This window comes from Entelurus aequoreus, linkage group LG17, assembly GCF_033978785.1.
Source record: "Entelurus aequoreus isolate RoL-2023_Sb linkage group LG17, RoL_Eaeq_v1.1, whole genome shotgun sequence".
In the NCBI taxonomy this organism is placed as follows: domain Eukaryota; kingdom Metazoa; phylum Chordata; class Actinopteri; order Syngnathiformes; family Syngnathidae; genus Entelurus; species Entelurus aequoreus.
Genome location: NC_084747.1, coordinates 28,119,381 through 28,140,602, shown reverse-complemented (window position 1 = coordinate 28,140,602; position 21,222 = coordinate 28,119,381). Strand labels below are relative to the sequence as shown.

The 21,222-nt window shown below is 38.5% G+C and overlaps 1 protein-coding gene across 1 annotated transcript in view; it reads right to left on the bottom strand.

The window, feature by feature from the left end:
• Positions 1-21,222, bottom strand: part of si:ch211-158d24.2 (multiple epidermal growth factor-like domains protein 9) — a 109,950-nt gene that overhangs the window by 22,825 nt on the left and 65,903 nt on the right. The window contains exon 3 of the mRNA XM_062025436.1: positions 5,931-6,070. Coding sequence (XP_061881420.1) covers positions 5,931-6,070 — 140 coding nt within the window. The remainder of the gene's footprint in view (positions 1-5,930; positions 6,071-21,222) is intronic.

The window sequence follows — 21,222 nt, the reverse complement described above, 5'->3', positions numbered from 1 at the left end:
GTCCTTTCGGTCATAACCCAAAGCTCATGACCATAGGTGAGGATGGGAACGTAGATCGACCGGTAAATTGAGAGCTTTGCCTTCCGGCTCAGCTCCTTCTTCACCACAACGGATCGATACAGCGTCCTGTCTATCTCACGATCCACTCTTGCCTCACTCGTGAACAAGACTCCGAGGTACTTGAACTCCTCCACTTGGGGCAGGGTCTCCTTCCCAACCCGGAGTTGGCACTCCACCCTTTTCCGGGCGAGAACCATGGACTCGGACTTGGAGGTGCTGATTCCCATCCCAGTCGCTTCACACACGGCTGTGAACCGATCCAGTGAGAGCTGAAGATCCTGGCCAGATGAAGCCATCAGGACCACATCATCTGCAAAAAGCAGAGACCTAATCCTGCAGCCACCAAACCGGATCCCCTCAACGCCCTGACTGCGCCTAGAAATTCTGTCCATAAAAGTTATGAACAGAATCGGTGACAAAGGGCAACCTTGGCGGAGTCCAACCCTCACTGGAAACTGGTCCGACTTACTGCCGGCAATGCGGACCAAGCTCTGACACTGATCGTACAGGGAGCGGAACGCCACAATCAGACAGTCAGATACCCCATAGATACACCCGTAAATCGATAAAAAATGTGTTCGATAAAACACTCTTATCATTTTTTCTTCTTCTTTGTTGGTAGAAACCGGAAGTTGCAAAGCAAGGTTGGTTGCATGAACAAAGGCGCTCGCTTTTTGGTAACCGAGCAACGCAGAAAGTGATCGCTGATCAGTGGGAGTGACACGCTAACAGCCAAATCAGGCGACAGTATCAACTATCACGTTTGTTTGCACCTAGGGCTGGCCGATATATCGAATATACTCGATATATCACGGGTTTGTCTCTGTGCGATGTAGAAAATGACTATTTCGTGAGCATTCGAGTAAACGTTTTCACGCAGTTGCTTTTAGCTGCGGGCATTACACTACAGCAGTGGTTCTTAACCTGGGTTCGGTAAGTCGGCCTCAGGGGTTCGGCAGAGCCTCCGCCGCAGCGGTCAAGACACACCAGACTCATGAATTGATTAACGTGGACCCCGACTTAAACAAGTTGAAAAACTTATTCGGGTGTTACCATTTAGTGGTCAATTGTACGGAATATGTACTGTACTGTGCAATCTACTAATAAAAGTTTCATTCAATCAATCAATCGTGTAAATAAAAACTTCTCCCTATCTGCGTATCTGTACTGTAAAGTTAAAATTTGAATGACAATAAAAAGGAAGTCTAAGTATTATGGATACTCCCAAACAATGTTCCCTCTAATTTTACATCTGATTTGCAAGTGTGTAATTTGTTGTGAGTTCATGCACCGTGTTGGTTTTGTTCTTTGAACAAGGTGATGTTCATGCACGGTTAATTTTGTGCACTAGTAAAAAAAACATAACTTTGTCTTGAATTTTGAAAAAAAAAAATATATATATTATTTTTCACTAAAGAAGGGTTCGGTGAATGTGCATATGAAACTGGTGGGGTTCGGTACCTCCAACAAAGTTAAGAACCACTGCACTACAGGCTTTTCTCACTCTTTCTTGTCTCTCCTTCGCACAGAGAGATAAAACAAGCACACCTTTACATACGTCACATACTATCACGCGTGCAACGTCATAAGCCCTCGCCGAGCAGAGAGGTAGCGGCATGGGTAACGTTAGCTGTGGCAGGTGGTGCAAGCGGAGCGATGCAAGCGGTAATACGAGACAGAGAAGGTGCGAATCTGGTAACAAATGGAGGAAGAAGAATTAATTCCCAAGAAAAACAGCACGGGGTCCATCGTCTGGCGGTGGTTTGGCTTCAAGCGGGAAGATGTTGAACAGACAACCGTAATATTCAGACACTTGTGATTTAGGGCTATATAAATAAACATTGATTGATTGATTGATGTCAAATATGCGGCAAAAGCGTTGCTACAAAAGGTAGCATTACTGCTCATTTGTAGCATCATTTGAAAAGTCACCCGCTAGAGAATGAAGAGTGCTTGAAACTCTGCATGTCAACATCTCCGATCGGTGCCCCACCCAACAAAATGCAGAGGCAACCAGCACTGACCCAATTCAGCCTGGCGTCTTCCATTTCCACATCAACAAAAAATTGTCAACAACAGAAGGAGATAACGTCCGCAGGAACCTACCACATAGCGAAGGACATACACTATTTGATTTCCTATTAGTTTTTGAAATATCTTGTGTGACATCATGCACAAAAGTGCACTTTATTTGTTTTGAAATATTGTAGTGGCGTTCTGTACAAAAAGTGCACTTTAATTTAGTGCTGTTTTGATATGTCATCTTAGTGACATCATGCACAAAAGTGCAGTAATAGCTTGTTTTAAAAAGTCTCTGACAATCTTGCACTTTCTGTTTTGGAAATGACATGAATGTTTGTGCCACTGCTTAATAACTGTTTAATAAATACACTTTTGGTAAATTGACATAGTTGTGGTTTCCCTCTCTGCATGAAAGTTTAAAATGAGCATATATTAATGCAGTATGAAGAAGAATGTTTTAATGTAGACACATAGAATCATCATACTGCTGTGATTATATGCATCAAGTGTTCATTCAAGGCTAAGGCAAAATATCGAGATATATATCGTGTATCGTGACATGGCCTAAACATATCAAGATATCAATAAAAGGCCATATCGCCCAGCCCTAGTTGCACCATCTTGTTGTCTCGCAGTTGATTCTTTGCATTGACTGAGAAGAGAAACTAGACATGAGTGTCTAGTTTCAGAAAGCAAGCAAATTGTGGATAAAAGAAGAAAAGTCCCTAGGACAATATGGCAGTTTTTTGGGATTTTTTTCAAAGGGACCGCAGTCAGACCAATGTGGTCTGTAAATGATGCAAGGCGCTCGTCCCCACCAAGACCGGTAATACCACACCACGCTCACCCTTTAGAGCACAGCTCTAACTTCCTGCACTGCAAAAACTGAAATCTAAGTAAGATTAAATATCTCAAATAAGGGTGATATTTGCTTATTTTCTGTCTGATAAGATCATTCTTCTCACTAAGCAGATTTTATGTTAGTGTTTTACTTGTTTTAAATGTTTTGGTCCTAAATGATCTCAGTAAGATATTACAGCTTGTTGCTGAGATTTTATGACCGATATTGAGTAAAACATGCTTGAAACTAGAATATCAACTGTTGCAAAGCTTTGTCATCAACACTCACAAGTACAAAACTACTTTTTTAAAGTAATAATTTCTTATTTCAAGCATGAAATAAAACATCATGACTTTGACACAATTGTGTCTCATAATTAAAACAGATGACAGCCAAATGGACTTTGCTGTTTTATTTTCAATGCAACAATAGAAAAAACGTACTCATAGTAGTACAGTTGTTATCAGTACAGTAAACTGACAGTTAATATTTAAACATTTAACATTTCAAACAATTTTGAACAGAAATAGTTCATGCACATTCAGATAAATTCTTCAAAATTACAATAAAAAAAATTTTGGTCGGGGGCCGTGCTGTATATATGCGCACTAATTGACTGAAAGAGCACGCACTTGGCGCGATGTCATTTTATCGATGGGAAAATGAAAGAAATGTAATGCCGAGCGCATATCATTATGTCAAGATAATGGCACTAGCATTTACTTAATTTGAGAATATTTTTCAACATATTGAGAAAAAAGGTCTCATATTTGTTTTTTCTATCAAGAAAAGTGCACTTGTTAGTGAAAAAATACTTATTTTAAGGTATTTTTGGGTTCATTGAGGTTAGCTAATTTTACTTGTTTTGGAAAGTCTTGACAAGCCAAATTGTCTTGTTCTATTGGCAGATAATTTTGCTTAGTTCAAGTAAAATACCCCTAATTTTTGTATTTTTCTTTCTTGTTTTTGAACACTGACTTTTTGCAGTGTGGCACTAAACCTGCAGAAAATAGTTCTTCTCAGGTTTCTCTATGTTTACATTTCAGTGTTGGCGTTAATGCACTTTTTTGTGTCTTTTTACGCATTAAAATCAGAAAGGACGCGTATTTCTGTAAGTCCGCCGGACGCTGAGTTTTTTTTTTTGTTTTTTTACCGACCCTGCCTTCTCCGGGTCAAAACTCCAGTTTGCTTGTTTTTGTTTCTTCTAACGATTATCGCTTTCCGCCGGTGTTTTGTTCAAGCTAACCAGCACCCGGCCAGACTCCTCCACCCCAAAAACATACTTTGTGGGTCAACAAACGGGGCAAATATGTGCCTTTTGAAGTGTTAATGTGCGAGGAGTGTTCAAAAGGAGTCTCTTGGAGAAGTGGATGACAAGTTAGCAAGTGACATCATCACTGTCATTGTTTACTGAAGCAGAGATGCTGACTGTGCGTTATGATAAACGCACTGCTTTTTATCCATAGACTTATCAGATAATTTTTATTATCTATAGCACCGGTGTCAAAAGTGTGGCCAGGAGGCCATTTGCGGCCCGCAGCTAATGTTTTAAAGGCCCACCGCACATTCTAAAAATACTATTAAAATAAACAAAAAAATAACAAGTGGAATAAAAAAGCTTTCAGGTGAAATGTAATTTAGAAAAAGTTGTGATGTTGACTAATAAAACCAAGCTGTTTTTTTCTTTAAAACTGTCATTGCTCAAAACATAATATTGAATCAAAATCAATGTTTTTATGAATTATTGACCTATCCAAGGCTCCGATTACTTCACATCAAATATTCCACTTAGAAAAATATTTTTTGTGGAAGATTTAGCATATTTTGTGTGTTTGCCATAAAAGCACAGTTTTCTTTGACAAAAAGGGCAAACAAACAAAAAAAACAACATATAAAAAAAAAAGATCTGAAGTTGTTTATAACTGAATACATTTACATGTGCATAAAAATGTGTTTTCTTTTGTAAGATTTTTTTTAATGAATTAAGTAACGTTTGTGACAACCTTTTTCCAAAACACAAAATAAAATGTGAGATGTAACAGCATAATCATATATTTATCATTTGTTTTCAAAACGCTTACAAAAAAGTGGGACCCCAGAAACTTACCACTGGCACCCTGTTTTTAATGACTTGATGGGGTCCCTGGGACCCCATTTTGAAAATTCCTAGCGCCAACACTGCATTTTCACACTTTGCACTATTTTCTTACATATTCCTTATTCATGCACCTCCATTCTAAGAGCGTATTGTTAAGTGTTTAATGTGATTTTAATATTTTGTTTACATTGTTTACATTTTCCATGCTTGTGTTGACATTTCCTTTCCTTTCTGCCTTGATAGCTGAGGGGATTATAATCAGGTTACATTCGAAATAAAATCTATTCTTCCCCTGCTTCTCCATAGGTCATAAAACCTCAATAGTTACCGATATCGACCGATATAAAACACTTATATCATGATTAGGGCTGCAATTAACGATTAATTTGATAATCGATTAATCTGTCGATTATTACTTCGATTAATCGATTGATAATCGGATAAGAGAGACAAACTACATTTGTATCCTTTTCAGTATTTTATTGAAAAAAAAACAGCATACTGGCACCATACTTATTTTGATTATTGTTTCTCAGCTGTTTGTAAATGTTGCCGTTGATAAATAAAGGTTTATTAAAAAAAAAAATTAAAAAAAAAATATTTTTTTATTTAAAAAACAAAACAAAAAACTCTGCGCATAGCATAGATCCAACGAATCGATGACTAAATTAATCGGCAACTATTTTAATAATCGAATTTAATCGATTAGTTGTTGCAGCCCTAATCATAATACAGTTTTCAGCCATATCGCAATGTCACATGTGGACCAAGACGAACACTTTTATCACTGGCTCAATTCACGAGTGAACCGCAACAAAGTGCTAGATGAAGCTAACGTTTCAATATTTGCTCTGTCAATACAACAACAGGAAGATGAGAACCAAGTCAACATTATTCAGCATTCCTCACCTGACTGTGGGTGGCAGTAGTTGGTTTGGTTTTGACACTGGCAGGGTTGACAGCCAGTACTGCTGAAGTAAAAGAATCCTGGGTGGCACTCGTCACACTTGGGTCCATACACTCCCGGCTTGCACGCACATATCCCTGAGCTGGCAGGACAGTAAAGAAAATACAGTTACTTCAACACAACGTATTTAGGTATTACATTCATAGTACTAAAACATCGACTACATGTTGTGTGTCGTTTTAGATTTAAATTTGTACTGTCCAAAGTAGTGTTGTCCCGATACCAATATTTTGGTACTGGTACCAAAAAAATGTGTTACTTTTCTAAATAAAGAGGACCACAAAAATGTCATTATTGGCTTTATTTTAACAACAAATCTTAGGGTTCATTAAACATATGTTTATTATTGCAAGTGTGTCCTTAAATAAAATAGTGAACGTACAAGGCAACTTGTCTTTTATTAGTAAGTAAACAAACAAAAGCTCCTAATTTAGCTGTTGACATATGCAGTAACATTTATCATTCTATTATTTTGTCAACATTATTAAGGACAAGTGGTAGAAAATGAATTATTAATGTACTTGTTCATTTACTGTTAATATCTGCTTATTTTCTGTGTCAACATGTTCTATCTACACTTCTGTTAAAATGTAATAATCCCTTATTCTTCTGTTGTTTGATACTTTACATTAGTTTTGGATGATACCACAAATTTAGGTATCAATCCGATACCAAGTAGTTACAGGATCATACATTGGTCACTACTGCCTAGTTTCTCTTGTTATATTCTTATTTTTACTGTTATATTTTTATTCTTATTGTTGCTTTTTATTTGTATTCTTATTGTAATATTTTTAAATTCGATCTCAATTCTGTACACTGCTGCTGGAATTTTTATTTTCCTGAGGGAACTCTCCTAAAGGAATCAATAAAGTACTATCTATCTATCTATCTATCTATCTATCTATCTATCTATCTATCTATCTATCTATCTATCTATCTATATTGGTCATATTCAAAGTCCTTATGTGTCCAGTCACATATTTCCTGAGTTTATAAACATAATATAAATACAAAAAAAACAAAACAAGATTTTGTGATGCTAAAAAATATTGATGTAATCATAGTAGTATCGACCAGATACGCCCCTGTACTTGGTATCATCACAGTGGATGTTAGGTGTAGATCCACTAATGACGTTTGTTTATATTGTAGCATCCCGGAAGAGTCGGTGCTGAAGGGAATTATGGGAATTTGTTCTGTAGTGTTAATGTTGTGTTGCGGTGCAAATATTCTCCCAAAATGGGTTTGTCATTGTTGTTTAGTGTGGTTTCACTATATGGCACATGTTTATGACAGTGTTGGTGTTGTTCATACGGCCACCCTTAGTGTGACATGTATGGCTGTTGACTTAGTATGACCTTCATTCATATGTGATCAGTGTGTTCAAAGTTAAGATGGCCACCTCAATGGTTGATGATTGGATATTATAAAATCTTGCCTTGACTAAGTAATTACAGTTGGTCGCTGCATCTGTAAGTGCAAGTTAAAACTGTACCATGCAAAGCCAAAGCCATTTATCAACAACACCCAGAAACGCCCGGGCTTCGCTGGACCCGAACTCATCTAAGTGGAAAAGTGTTCTGACGAGTCCACATTTCAAATAGTTTTTAGAAACTGTGGATGTCGTGTCCTCCGTAACAAAGAGGAAAAGAACCATCCGGACTGTTATAGGCGCAAAGTTGAAAAGCCAGCATCTGTGATGGTATGAGCGTGTATTAGTGCCCAAGGCATGGGTAACTTACACATCTGTGAAGGCAGCATTAATGCTGAAAGGTACATACAGGTTTTGGAGCAACATATGTTGCCATCCAAGCAACGTCTTTTTCATGGACACCCCTGCTTATTTCAGCAAGACAATGCCAAGCCATGTGTTACAACAGCGTGGCTTCATAGTAAAAGAGTGCGGGTACTAGACTGGCCTGCCTGTAGTCCAGACCTGTCTCCCATTGAAAATGTGTGGCGCATTAAGAAGCCTAAAATACCACAACGGAGACCCCTGGACTGTTGAACAACTTAAGCTGTACATCAAGCAAGAATGGGAAATAATTCCACCTGAAAAGCTTCAAAAATGTGTCTCCTCAGTTCCCAAACGTTTACTGAGTGTTGTTAAAAGGAAAGGCCATGTAACACAGTGGTGACCATGCCCTTTCCCAACTACTTTGGCACATGTTGCAGCCATGAAATTCTAAGTTAATTATTATTTGCAAAAAAAAAAAAAAGTTTATGAGTTTGAACATCAAATATCTTGTCTTTGTAGTGCATTCCGTTTATATTTACATCTAACACAATTTCCCAACTCATATGGAAACGGGATTTGTAACACAGTGGTAAAAATGGCCCTGTGCCAACTTTTTGGCAATGTGTTGCTGCAATTAAATTCTAAGTTAATGATTATTAGCAAAAAAAATTATGTTTCCCAGTTCGAACGTTAAGTATCTTGTCTTTGCAGTCCATTCAATTGAATATAGGTTGAAAAGGATTCGCAAATCATTGTATTCTGTTTTTATTTACCATTTACACAACGTGCCAACTTCACTGGTTTGGGGTTTTGTAGTACAAAAACAAGATGATTTGATATATTGATTTTTACTACACATGTTTTGAAGGATGTGGAATGTAGCGGAGGCTCCCAGAAATACAGCACCAATGTCACATGACCATAACTCACCACTCCTTCATGATCATCTACATAAAGAAGACACACAATAACGCCAAGTCCAGCCCGATCAAGCCCCCAACGCAGACAAAGGGGCACAATAACATTAATGACACAATATAACCTCCCAGCCACTGAAGTAAATCCCAAGTGACTGGGAGCAATTCCTGGGAGCGTGGGTGTGCGTCTTCATACAAATGAGGCTTTGTTGAAACAAGTGCACTTCATGCAAATGAGAGGCCGAAGGCGATGCTTAGTGGGGCGTGCACAATGCTGAGGACAAGGTTGGGAAGAACATGTACACTCACCAGATGTCTCTTCATTATTACTAAGACACTATAAAATGTCAAGTAATTAGCGCTTCTGGAAATTACTATTCAAGTTTATTTGATACAAGAACCTTATTAATATATTACACGTGGGATTACTGCCATAGTCATTTCTGTCTGTGCTTGTACGCTTCCCTGGGAAGTTTACATGCAAATAGATAGCATATTTCTACAGTTGTTAGGTTCCGTCTGTGACTTCTTTATGCACGTTTAAACGCCATTCGATTTGGCTTTTTGTGGTCATGGTGCTCCGCAGAGAAAAACCTTGCAAGCTCCAAAGTAAAGGCTGCTTTTACAGAGTGATATTTAAATAGTGTGATGGCTCGCTTTGACTTACTAATTAAAAACAAACTTTCTGCTGCGCTGTGAATTATTTGTTTATGCACATGTGGATTACATTCCAATGATGTTGCCTGAATTGTTGCATAGTTTACTGTTTAAGCCAGGGGTGTCAAACGTACGGCCCGAGGGCCGGATCAGGCCCGCGAACAGGATTTATCCGGCCCGCGGGATTAGACTTAGACTTGGACAAACTTTAATGATCCACAAGGGAAACTGTTCCGCACAGTAGCTCAGTTACAAAGGATGGAAAGTGTAAGGATGGAAAGGATAATGCAGGTATAAAAATGTACCGTAGTAGCAATATAAAATATAACATACACTACCGTTCAAAAGTTTGGGGTAACCCAAACAATTTTGTGGAATAGCCTTAATTTCTAAGAACAAGAATAGACTGTCGAGTTTCAGATGAAAGTTCTCTTTTTCTGGCCATTTTGAGCGTTTAATTGACCCCACAAATGTGATGCTCCAGAAACTCAATCTGCTCAAAGGAAGGTCAGTTTTGTAGCTTCTGTAACGAGCTAAACTGTTTTCAGATGTGTGAACATGATTGCACAAGGGTTTTCTAATCATCAATTAGCCTTCTGAGCCAATGAGCAAACACATTGTACCATTAGAACACTGGAGTGATAGTTGCTGGAAATGGGCCTCTATACACCTATGTAGATATTGCACCAAAAACCAGACATTTGCAGCTAGAATAGTCATTTACCACATTAGCAATGTATAGAGTGTATTTCTTTAAAGTTAAGACTAGTTTAAAGTTATCTTCATTGAAAAGTACAGCGCTTTTCCTTCAAAAATAAGGACATTTCAATGTGACCCCAAACTTTTGAACGGTAGTGTATATGTAATATTTACATAGTATATGTACAGTATATGATATATGTAATATATGTACAGTATATGACTTATACTGATATATTATATGTGATGAGTTTGCTAAGGGGGCAGCACGGTGGCAGAGGGGTTAGTGCATCTGCCTCACAATACGAAGGTACTGAGTAGTCGTGAGTTCAATCCCGGCCTTGGGATCTTTCTATGTGGAGTTTGCATGTTCTCCCCGTGACTGCATGGGTTCCCTCCGGGTACTCCGGCTTCCTCCCACCTCCAAAGACATGCACCTGGGGATAGGTTGATTGGCAACACTAAAATTGGCCCTAGTGTGTGGATGTGAGTGTGAATGTTGTCTGTCTATCTGTGTTGGCCCTGCGATGAGGTGGCGACTTGTCCAGGGTGTACCCCGCCTTCCGCCCGATTGTAGCTGAGATAGGCTCCAGCGCCCCCCGCGACCCCGAAGGGATTAAGCGGTAGACAATGGATGGATGGATGGAGTTTGCTAAGTATAAAAATGTACCTGACATTTTTGAATGAATGAAACAACTGTTCTAAATGTGTCCACTAGATGTCGCAATAGCAATTCTTTGTATCTTTGAAGATGATCATACATATGTACAAAATAAACAACATGATGTTCGTACATCAGTCGAGGAAAATGATCAAACCACATAAATAACATCCTGTAATTTGATTTTGATACAATTTTTTTTATCTTCATAGATTGAAAATGAACACCAATGAGTTGACTGATGAACATTGTCACATAAATACAGATAACAACAAATAATTTATTAACCGCAATATGTAAGTGTAAAAAAAAACCCACAACATTATGATTTGTACATTTGCGCTTGTTTTATTTTTAAACAAAGAAAACAATCTGAAGTTGTCTTTATTTTTAAGTTATCGTGCCGTGATTTTACCAGTCCGGCCCACTTGGCAGTAGATTTTTCTCCATGTGGCCCCTAATCTAAAATGAGTTTGACACCCCTGGTTTAAGCATTCCATTCTTCGCTAAATAAAGTTTCATTGAGCAGACAATTGTATCTTGCATCTAAATTTAATACAAAAATGAATGTTGGTGATAAAACCCAGTGTGATTTGTGTCGACCCAACAGGAATGTGATTAGGAGTCTGGTTTGTGTAGTATTCACATAGGGCTGGGCAGTATGGATCAAAACTCAAATCCCGATATATTTTGGTTGAACGATGTACACTATATTGCCAAAAGTATTTGGCCACCTGCCTTGACTCACATATGAACTTGAAGTGCCATCCCATTCCTAACCCATAGGGTTCAATATGATGTGGGTCCACCTTTTGCAGCTATTACAGCTTCAACTTTTCTGGGAAGGCTGTCCACAAGGTTGCGGAGTGTGTTTATAGGAATTTTTGAGCATTCTTCCAAAAGCGCATTGGTGAGGTCACACACTGATGTTGGTTGAGAAGGCCTGGCTCTCAGTCTCCGTTCTAATTTATCCCAAAGGTGTTCTATTGGTTTCAGGTCAGGACTCTGTGCAGGCCAGTCAAGTTCATCTACACCAGACTCTGTCATCCATGTCTTTAGGGACCTTGCTTTGTGCACTGGTGCACAGTCATGTCGAAAGAGGAAGGGGCCCGCTCCAAACGGTTCCCACAAGGTTGTGAGCATGGAATTGTCCAAAATGTTTTGGTATCCTGGAGCATTCAAAGTTCCTTTCACTGGAACTAAGGGGCCAAGCCCAACTCCTGAAAAACAACCCCACACAATAATTTTACACTTGGCACAATGCAGTCCGAAATGTACCGTTCTCCTGGCAACCTCCAAACCCAGACTCGTCCATCAGATTGCCAGATGGAAAAGCGTGATTCATCACTCCAGAGAAGGCGTCTCCACTGCTCTAGAGTCCAGTGGTGACATGCTTTACACCACTGCATCCCACACTTTGCATTGGACTTGGTGATGTATGGCTTAGAGGCAGCTGCTCTGCCATGGAAACCCATTCCATGAAGCTCTCTGCGTACTGTACGTGGGCTAATTGGAAGGTCACATGAAGTTTGGAGCTTTGTAGCAACTGACTGTGCAGAAAGTCCGAATTATTGTAGAACATTAAGACGGAAGACGACAAGCATTTTGGCTCTTGCAGTTTGTGGGAAGTTTGCTCCGAAGAGCGTGCGGGCGAGCAGTCGGAGACAGGAGTGGGTGAACATTGACGTGAGTTCTGAAAACATTAAGTTTTGCCTCGTTCATTTTGCAATTGTGTTGTCCCGATACCAATATTTTAGTACTTTTCGATACTTTTCTAAATAAAGGGGACCACAACGAAATGGCGTTATTGGCTTTATTTTAACAAAAAATCTTAGGGTACATAAAACATATGTTTCTTATTGCAAGTTTGTCCTTAAATAAAATAGTGAACATACTAGACAACTTGTCTTTTAGTAGTAAGTAAACAAACAAAGGCTCCTAATTTAGCTGCTGACATATGCAGTAACATATTGTGTCATTTATCATTATATTATTTTGTCAACATTATGAGGGACGAACTGTAAAAATGTATTATTAATCCACTTGTTCATTTACTGTCAATATCTGGTTACTTTCTCTTTTAAAATGTTCTATTTACACTTCTGTTCAAATGTAATAATCACTAATTCTTCTGTTGTTTGATACTTTACATTAGTTTTGGATGATACCACAAAATGTAGGTATTGATCCGATACCAAGTAGTTACAGGATCATACATTGGTCATATTCAAAGTCCTCGTGTGTCCAGAGACATATTTCCTGAGTTTATAAACATAATATACATTTAAAAATATATGACGATAAAAAATATCGATGTAATCATAGTAGTATGACTAGATGACGCTATTGTACTTGGTATCATTACAGTGGATGTCAGGTGTAGATCCACCCATGGCATTTATTTACATTTAGGGTGCTAGCTTGTGTGATGACTGTATTATGATGATAGTATATATGATAGTATATATCTGTATCATGAATCAATTTAAGTGGACCCCGACTTAAACAAGTTGAAAAACTTATTCGGGTGTTACCATTTAGTGGTCAATTGTACGGAATATGTACTTCACTGTGCAACCTACTAATAAAAGTCTCAATCAATCAATCAATCAGCTTGCTGTTCGCGGTTAGCTATTGTATCTTCCTACGGTGTGTAGTGAAGCATGTTTAGCTATTCCTCGTCCTGCAGGGATGATACTTGTAAGAAACTTACTTTATTTGTCGCCATGGAGACAATGATTAGTCATTTAGAAGTATGTTCGCCGCTAGCTAGCTAGCCATGTCTTAAAGCACCTCTTCCTGAGGGCGTTTCAGTGTTATAACTTCATCTTTATCGTTAGTATTTAGGCCAAAATGTGTCCATTCTCCCTTTTCAGTCTACACACTGTGTCTGCTTGTAAGTACTCCGTGATTGTGCGCTGCCGAACATGCTCCTCTGCTCGCAAAACCAGCAATGTCATGAGGTGACGACGCACTGTCATGACCGGGAACTGGTACTTTTTAGTACCGTTTTTGATTCATTAGTAATGATAAATGATAAATGGGTTATACTTGTATAGCGCTTTTCTACCTTCAAGGTACTCAAAGCGCTTTGACAGTATTTCCACATTCACCCATTCACACACACATTCACACACTGATGGCGGGAGCTGCCATGCAAGGCGCTAACCAGCAGCCATCAGAGGCAAAGGGTGAAGTGTCTTGCCCAAGGACACAACGGACGTGACTAGGAAGGTAGAAGGTGGGAATTGAACCCCAGTAACCAGCAACACTCCGATTGCTGGCACAGCCACTCTACCAACTTCGCCACGCCGTCCCTATTAGTACCGCGATACTATACCAGTACCGGTATACTGTACAACCCTATTTTGCAACCGCCTATTTTGGCGAAGAATTATGACGCTTAATGTGTTGGTCGGATGAACGCGACCGCAGCGTTCAGACTGCAGTCGCATTCGATATATATCTGATTTACTTCCAAATACGAAAGAGGCCTGGGTCGGATTTGGAAATTTCAGAATTGCACGGTTTACATTAACATGAAATAATCCCACTCAGGTCACATATGGGCAAAAAAAATCCGAATTGACTTGCAATGTGAACAAGGCCCAGGTTTCCGTGTTTAGTCTGTACCAGGGTTCGGGCGCTGGCCTTCACATTTGACCAAACTAACTGCAGTAGGAGAGTAATTACAACTGTCAATCAGAGGGCAGCTGTGAGGCGTGCATTCAGTTGGAACCCATCCAATTCATGGTCAGCCACAAAAAGTCAGCCTGTGGACCGAGACACTGCGACTAAAGTAAACACCTTTTCAAAGATATCCTTTTCTACTTCTGTAAAGATTTATTTTACATCCCCTTTGACATTAAACAAGTTGTTTTAAATGATGTGGAACCTTTTCATTCTGTGAATGCCCAAGATTCTACACCAAAATATCATCTATGTATTATTATTCCGCCGCAAAGTTTGGCGCGATCCAAAGCCCAAAGTTTTCATCCGATCGGAACCGTTCGAGTATCAAAACGTTCGGTTCGACCAAGAAATAGTGAGCTCCCCCCAATTTTTTTTTTTTTGTGTGGTGTTCGGGTCTGTGGGAAAAATGATACAATTAATTAATTTTTCAAACTGAGACTCACTGACTTTGGCTCATTTTCTGTGAAGAACATATATCAGAATACATATTTAAAGGCCTACTGAAATGCGATTTTCTTATTTAAACGGGGATAGCAGGTCCATTCTATGTGTCATACTTGATCATTTCGCGATATTGCCATATTTTTGCTGAAAGGATTTAGTAGAGAACATCGACGATTAAGTTCGCAACTTTTGGTCGCTGATAAAAAAAGCCTTGCCTGTAGCAGACGATATGCGCGTGACATCACCGGTTGTGGAGCTCCTCACATCTGCAAATTTTTTACAATCATGGCCACCAGCAGCGAGAGCGATTCGGACCGAGAAAGATTAAAGATTAAAGTACCAATGATTGTCACACACACACTAGATGTGGTGAAATTTGTCCTCTGCATTTGACCCATCCCCTTGGGGAGCAGTGGGCAGCAGCGGCGCCGCGCCCGGGAATCATTTTGGGGATTTAACCCCCAACTCCAACCCTTGATGCTGAGTGCCAAGCAGGGAGGTTATGGGTCCCATTTTTATAGTCTTTGGTATGACTCGGCTGGGATTTGAACTCCAACCTACCGATCTCAGGGCGGACACTCTAACCACTAAAGTGATGATTTCCTCATTAATTTGAGCGAGGATGAAAGATTTGTGGATGAGGAAAGTGAGAGTGAAGGATTAGAGGGTAGTGGAAGCGATTCAGATAGGGAAAATGCTGTGAGAGGTGGGTGGGACCTGATATTCAGCTGGGAATAACTAAAAGAGTAAATAAACACAAGACATATATATACTCTATTAGCCACAATACAACCAGGCTTATATTTAATATGCCACAAATTAATCCAGCATAACAAACACCTCCCCCCTCCCGTCCATATAACCCACCAATACAAATCAAACACCCGCACAACACACTCAATCCCACAGCCCAAAGTACCGTTCACCTCCCCAAAGTTCATACAGCACATATATTTCCCCAAAGTTACGTACGTGACATGCACATAGCGGCACGCACGTACGGGCAAGCGATCAAATGTTTGGAATCTGCAGCTGCGTACGTACTCACGGTACCGCGTCTGCGTATCCAACTCAAAGTCCTCCAGGTAAGAGTCTCTGTTGTCCCAGTTCTCCACAGGCCAATGGTAAAGCTTGACTGTCATCTTTTGGGAATGTAAACAATGAAACATCGGCTGTGTTTGTGTTGCTGCAGCCGGCCGAAATACACCGCTTCCCACCTACAGCTTTCTTCTTTGCTGTCTCCATTGTTCATTGAACAAATTGCAAAAGATTCACCAACACAGATGTCCAGAATACTGTGGAATTTTGCGATGAAAACAGACGACTCAATAGCTGGCCACAATGCTGTCCCAAAATGTCCTCTAAAATCCGTGACGTCACGCGCAGGCGTCATCATACCGAGACGTTTTCAGCAGGATATTTAGCGCGAAATTTAAAATTGCACTTTAGTAATCTAACCCGGCCGTATTGGCATGTGTTGCAATGTTAAGATTTCATCATTGATATATAAACTATCAGACTGCGTGGTCGGTAGTAGTGGCTTTCAGTAGGCCTTTAATGACCACACACCATACACCCTCCCTACACATTTCTATTACATATAAGATGTCTGGGTCCACTGGACCCGGGGCTAATAGAAGTGTGGAAATTGATGATCTGTGTACCACACACACACACACACACACACACACACACACACACACACACACACACACACACACACACACACACACACACACACACACACACACACACACACACACACACACACACACACACACACACACACAGCAGGCCTAGATAGGAGGAGGACAGAGTGTAGGTACACAGAACATCAGAGGGTCAAATGTGCGAGAAAATGAGAGCATACAGTGTTGACAAACAATGTTGCAACTTTGTGTGGGAACCGCAGGTGCAGAAACACAAAAGAAGAATCCCTGTGGGATGCAGAAACTGGCAGAGAAATTTTCCGTGCAACGTTCATATTGAGTTTGAGTTTCCATCCATCCATTTTCTACCGCTTATCCCTTTTGGGGTCGCGGGGGGTGCTGGAGCCTATCTCAGCTACAATCGGGTTTGAGTTTGAGTTTAAGTTTATTTCGAACATGCAAGCATACAACATGATACATCACAATTTCCAGTTTCTCTTTTCAACATGTTCGAAAAGGAGTAGGAAGAAGCAGAGCTTATTTAATCCTACCCCTTTTCTTTACATAACAGTTGCAAAACTTTGTTCACTTCCTGTTCACAATTTTTTCACAATCAACTCCATAAGTAATCACAATAAAAAAAATAATAATAATAATAGTAAGAATTTAATAATAATAATTGGTGAAGTAAGTCATATTTTATTTGATGAGATAAGAAAGATTACTTTAAGAATGAATGAATGGATGGATGAAATAAATTGAGAATGTTTGTCATGGTTCTTCTTCTTTGTACTTTGTAAACACTTTAAGTTTGAAGAGTTTCTTGAAGTGTATCATATTAGTACATTGTTTGATTGCTTTGCTTAATCCATTCCATAATTTAATTCCACATATTGATATACTGAAGGTCTTAAGTGTTGTACGTGCAAACAAATGTTTTAAATTACGTTTTTCTCTAAGATTATATTTCTCCTCTTTTTTTGAGAAGAATTGTTGTATATTCTTGGGTAGCAGGTTATAGTTTGCTTTGTGCATAATTTTAGCTGTTTGCAAATTCACTATGTCGTGGAATTTCAGTATTTTTGATTCAATAAATAAAGGGTTTGTATGTTCTCTATATCCAACATTATGTATTATTCTAACTGATCTTTTTTGTAACACCGTTAATGAATGAAGTGTACTTATGTAATTATTTCCCCATATTTCTACACAGTAGCTCAGATATGGTAACACTAGTGAGCAGTAGAGAATATGAAGGGATTTTTGGTCTAGAACATGTTTTGCTTTATTCATTATTGACGTGTTTCTTGCAACTTTATGTTGTATATTTTTTACGTGAGATTTCCAGTTCAATTTATCATCAATCATTATACCTAGAAATTTGGTTTCATTTACTCTTTCAATTTCTATTCCGTCTATTTGTATTTGTGTTTGACTTTCTCTTCTACTGTTACCAAATAGCATTATTTTAGTTTTACTAAGATTCAACGATAGTCTGTTTTTGTCAAACCATCTTTTTAATTTGTTAATTTCTTCTGTTATTATTTGTATTATCTCCTGTGTGTTCTCTCCTGAACAAAACGCTGTTGTATCATCCGCAAATAATACTAACTTTAAATCTTTTGTAACTTTACAAATGTCATTTATATAGAGATTGAATAATTTAGGTCCTAGTATTGATCCCTGAGGTACACCACAGGATATATTTAGCGTTGTAGACGTGTGTTCGCCTAGCTTCACGTATTGTTTCCTGTTCGTTAGATAACTTCTTATCCAGTTTAAGACTAACCCTCTGATGCCATATCGTTCTAGTTTTTTTATTAAAATATTGTGATTAATTGTGTCAAGTGCTTTAGTTAGATCCATAAAAACCGCTGCCGCACATTTTTTACTATCTATTGCATTGGTAATTTCTTCTGTAATTTCAATTAAAGCCATTGAAGTTGAAACATTAGCTCTGTATCCATATTGGTTCTCTTCGAGTATTCTATTTTTATTTATGAAACTTTCTAATCTGTTATTGAACAGTTTTTCAATGATTTTAGAAAATTGTGGAAGTAGAGAAACAGGTCTATAATTTGTAAATTGATGTTTGTCTCCAGCCTTATAAATTGGTGCAACTTTTGTTGTTACTCAGCCAGCGTTTTTGGGTCTGATGGACCCGTTGCACTTTGTGGCTTTTAATGCCTCACAATCAAACACTTTTATGTTAAAATACTGAACGCTGGCTGAGTAACAACAATATGAACATTACACAAGGGTTAAATAAATATCCTGAATTACCCAGAATTCACGGTTTTTCATTGAAAATGAATAGGACATTTTTCGAACCTGCACAACTCCCCTATTCCTCACCCGATTTGAACCGTTCCACCATCCACACACTCCACTCACTTTGGACAAGCAAACTACCATCAACAAGTAATTCCCAGTTTTCCAAAGCCAAAAAAAGCATGTTAAGTGACAAAAACATGCACTGTTTTGGTGGGGTGGAGCACCGATTGATTGCAACATTGATTTAAGTGTTTTGAGATACAAACTGTCCAATACAAACCAATTAACTGTTTTTCTTGTTTATGTCCCATTTAATTTCTTGTTGTTTGAGTACTTCCAAAATTGTTTTGGTTGAGCTTTTAGCGGACGTTCTTCTACAGTACTGTAGGTATGTTGACTTGTGTTTATTGATGTTGAGCAATCACCACAGCATGGAAGAACCTGACACAACCCAACAGCCAGTAGGCTACCGGGGTCTTCTAGTTTCAAAATGTTAACCCAGCATTCAAGTTTTGAAATGCAGGAAGACAGCCAAGAAGAAAGCAAATCGAATGGTACTTTCATCAAAATTGGCGGTCAGTATTGACAAAATGATGTTGTGTATTCCGCAAACAGGACATGGCGAAAGCGTCTACCAAAGTGGGCAGAATCCCAGTGATAATTGCACCCTCATGGCCATGGAAGGGTTTGTTATTGTTTTGGTGTGATTTCACAGCACAGTCACTCTGCATCAGATCACATGTAAAATAGGTCAGTAGAACATAGGCTAAACAGCTTAACCTCATTGTGTGGCTGTCGCTGCATCACTGTTGGATCAGAGTAGTCAATTACATACACACTTCCTTCTTGCTCTGGTAATATTAGGTGTAATTGCCAGGAGACGGCCCAAAATGAAATTATACAAAGTTGCGTTATGGTGAATTGTAAAACTTGCACATGTAATTTATGTCACACCGTCAGTTATCTGTATATGTTTGTTATTCTGTGTTATGAGCATCATGTGGAATGGAATAGAACTGTACTGCCATTGCACTTTGAAAAATGCATATATATATATATATATATATATATATATATATATATATATATATATATATATATATATATATATATATATATATATATATATATATATATTATATATGTGTGTGTGTGTGTGTATATATATATATATATATATATATATATATATATACACACATACATACATACATACATAGGGATGATACTCGAAACCGGTTTTCTCGGTTGTTCGATAAGAAAAGAACCAAGTCCTCTGACTCGAATCCCTTTTTGAGAACCGGTACCCGTTATCGAGATCACTATAGTAAAGAAAAAGAGTTGGTTCTTTATTCGAATCCCTGGGAACGAATCCCGTCCCGACCAGAAATGCTCCGTGAGACATCACAAGAAATGGCGTCACGTAGCTCAGTCATTAGGCGCAGATAGCGAAAGCAGGAAAAAAATGGACGGGAAAAAGCGCTCCAAGGTGTAATAAAGTTCAAAACAAAAGGTATAATCCAATGAATAACTTTACTGAGAGATTTGAGCAGGGTACAAACACATGACATGACGAACACTTTTACGACCAACCGGAAACATAGCAACCAGGCTAGCAACGTACCTCCTTTACGGCAGCTGTCGCAACGTTCTTAAAGCAACCACAGCACATACATATATGACATCTCCCTTTTTTAACTTTCGTTTTTCTTTCCTTGTAAACAAAACAAAATCACACTGTATATGTGTTGTCTGTCTAATTATAAATAATGCAGACGAGGCGTGTTGGCTGAGTTCTTGACGTTTACTTTCACAGCGTGCTCATTCTTAGCTGCCGGGTGACGATATGCAACAACACGTTTCGGGGCTACCGCGCATGCTCGTCACTCCCGTTGCATGCTGGGTAGTGTAGTTGTTATATTCCCTAGCTCATAACATCTTTCCCCATATAAGGAAATAATGTTAACTCAATAAAGTGTATTTCTTTTTTTAGCTTTAACTTTTCATTTTTTTAGCATTGTATCCAACAAACAACTTTTCTCTTCATACAATTTTCTGTCAATAAAGAAATAAAGTGCAAAAATGTCAAAGCATCATAACTAAATAAATGATAATAAATGATAAATAACAAAATAACAAACAGTTATGTCAAATAGCAGCAGAATTGCACTTTTTGGAAAGCTGTATTATTTTCAGTTTTGTGCCCAAGGGACTGATTTTATTTAACACTATACAGGTAAAAGCCAGTAAATTAGAATATTTTGAAAAACTTGATTTATTTCAGTAATTGCATTCAAAAGGTGTAACTTGTACATTATATTTATTCATTGCACACAGACTGATGCATTCAAATGTTTATTTCATTTAATTTTGATGATTTGAAGTGGCAACAAATGAAAATCCAAAATTCCGTGTGTCACAAAATTAGAATATTACTTAAGGCTAATACAAAAAAGGGATTTTTAGAAATGTTGGCCAACTGAAAAGTATGAAAATGAA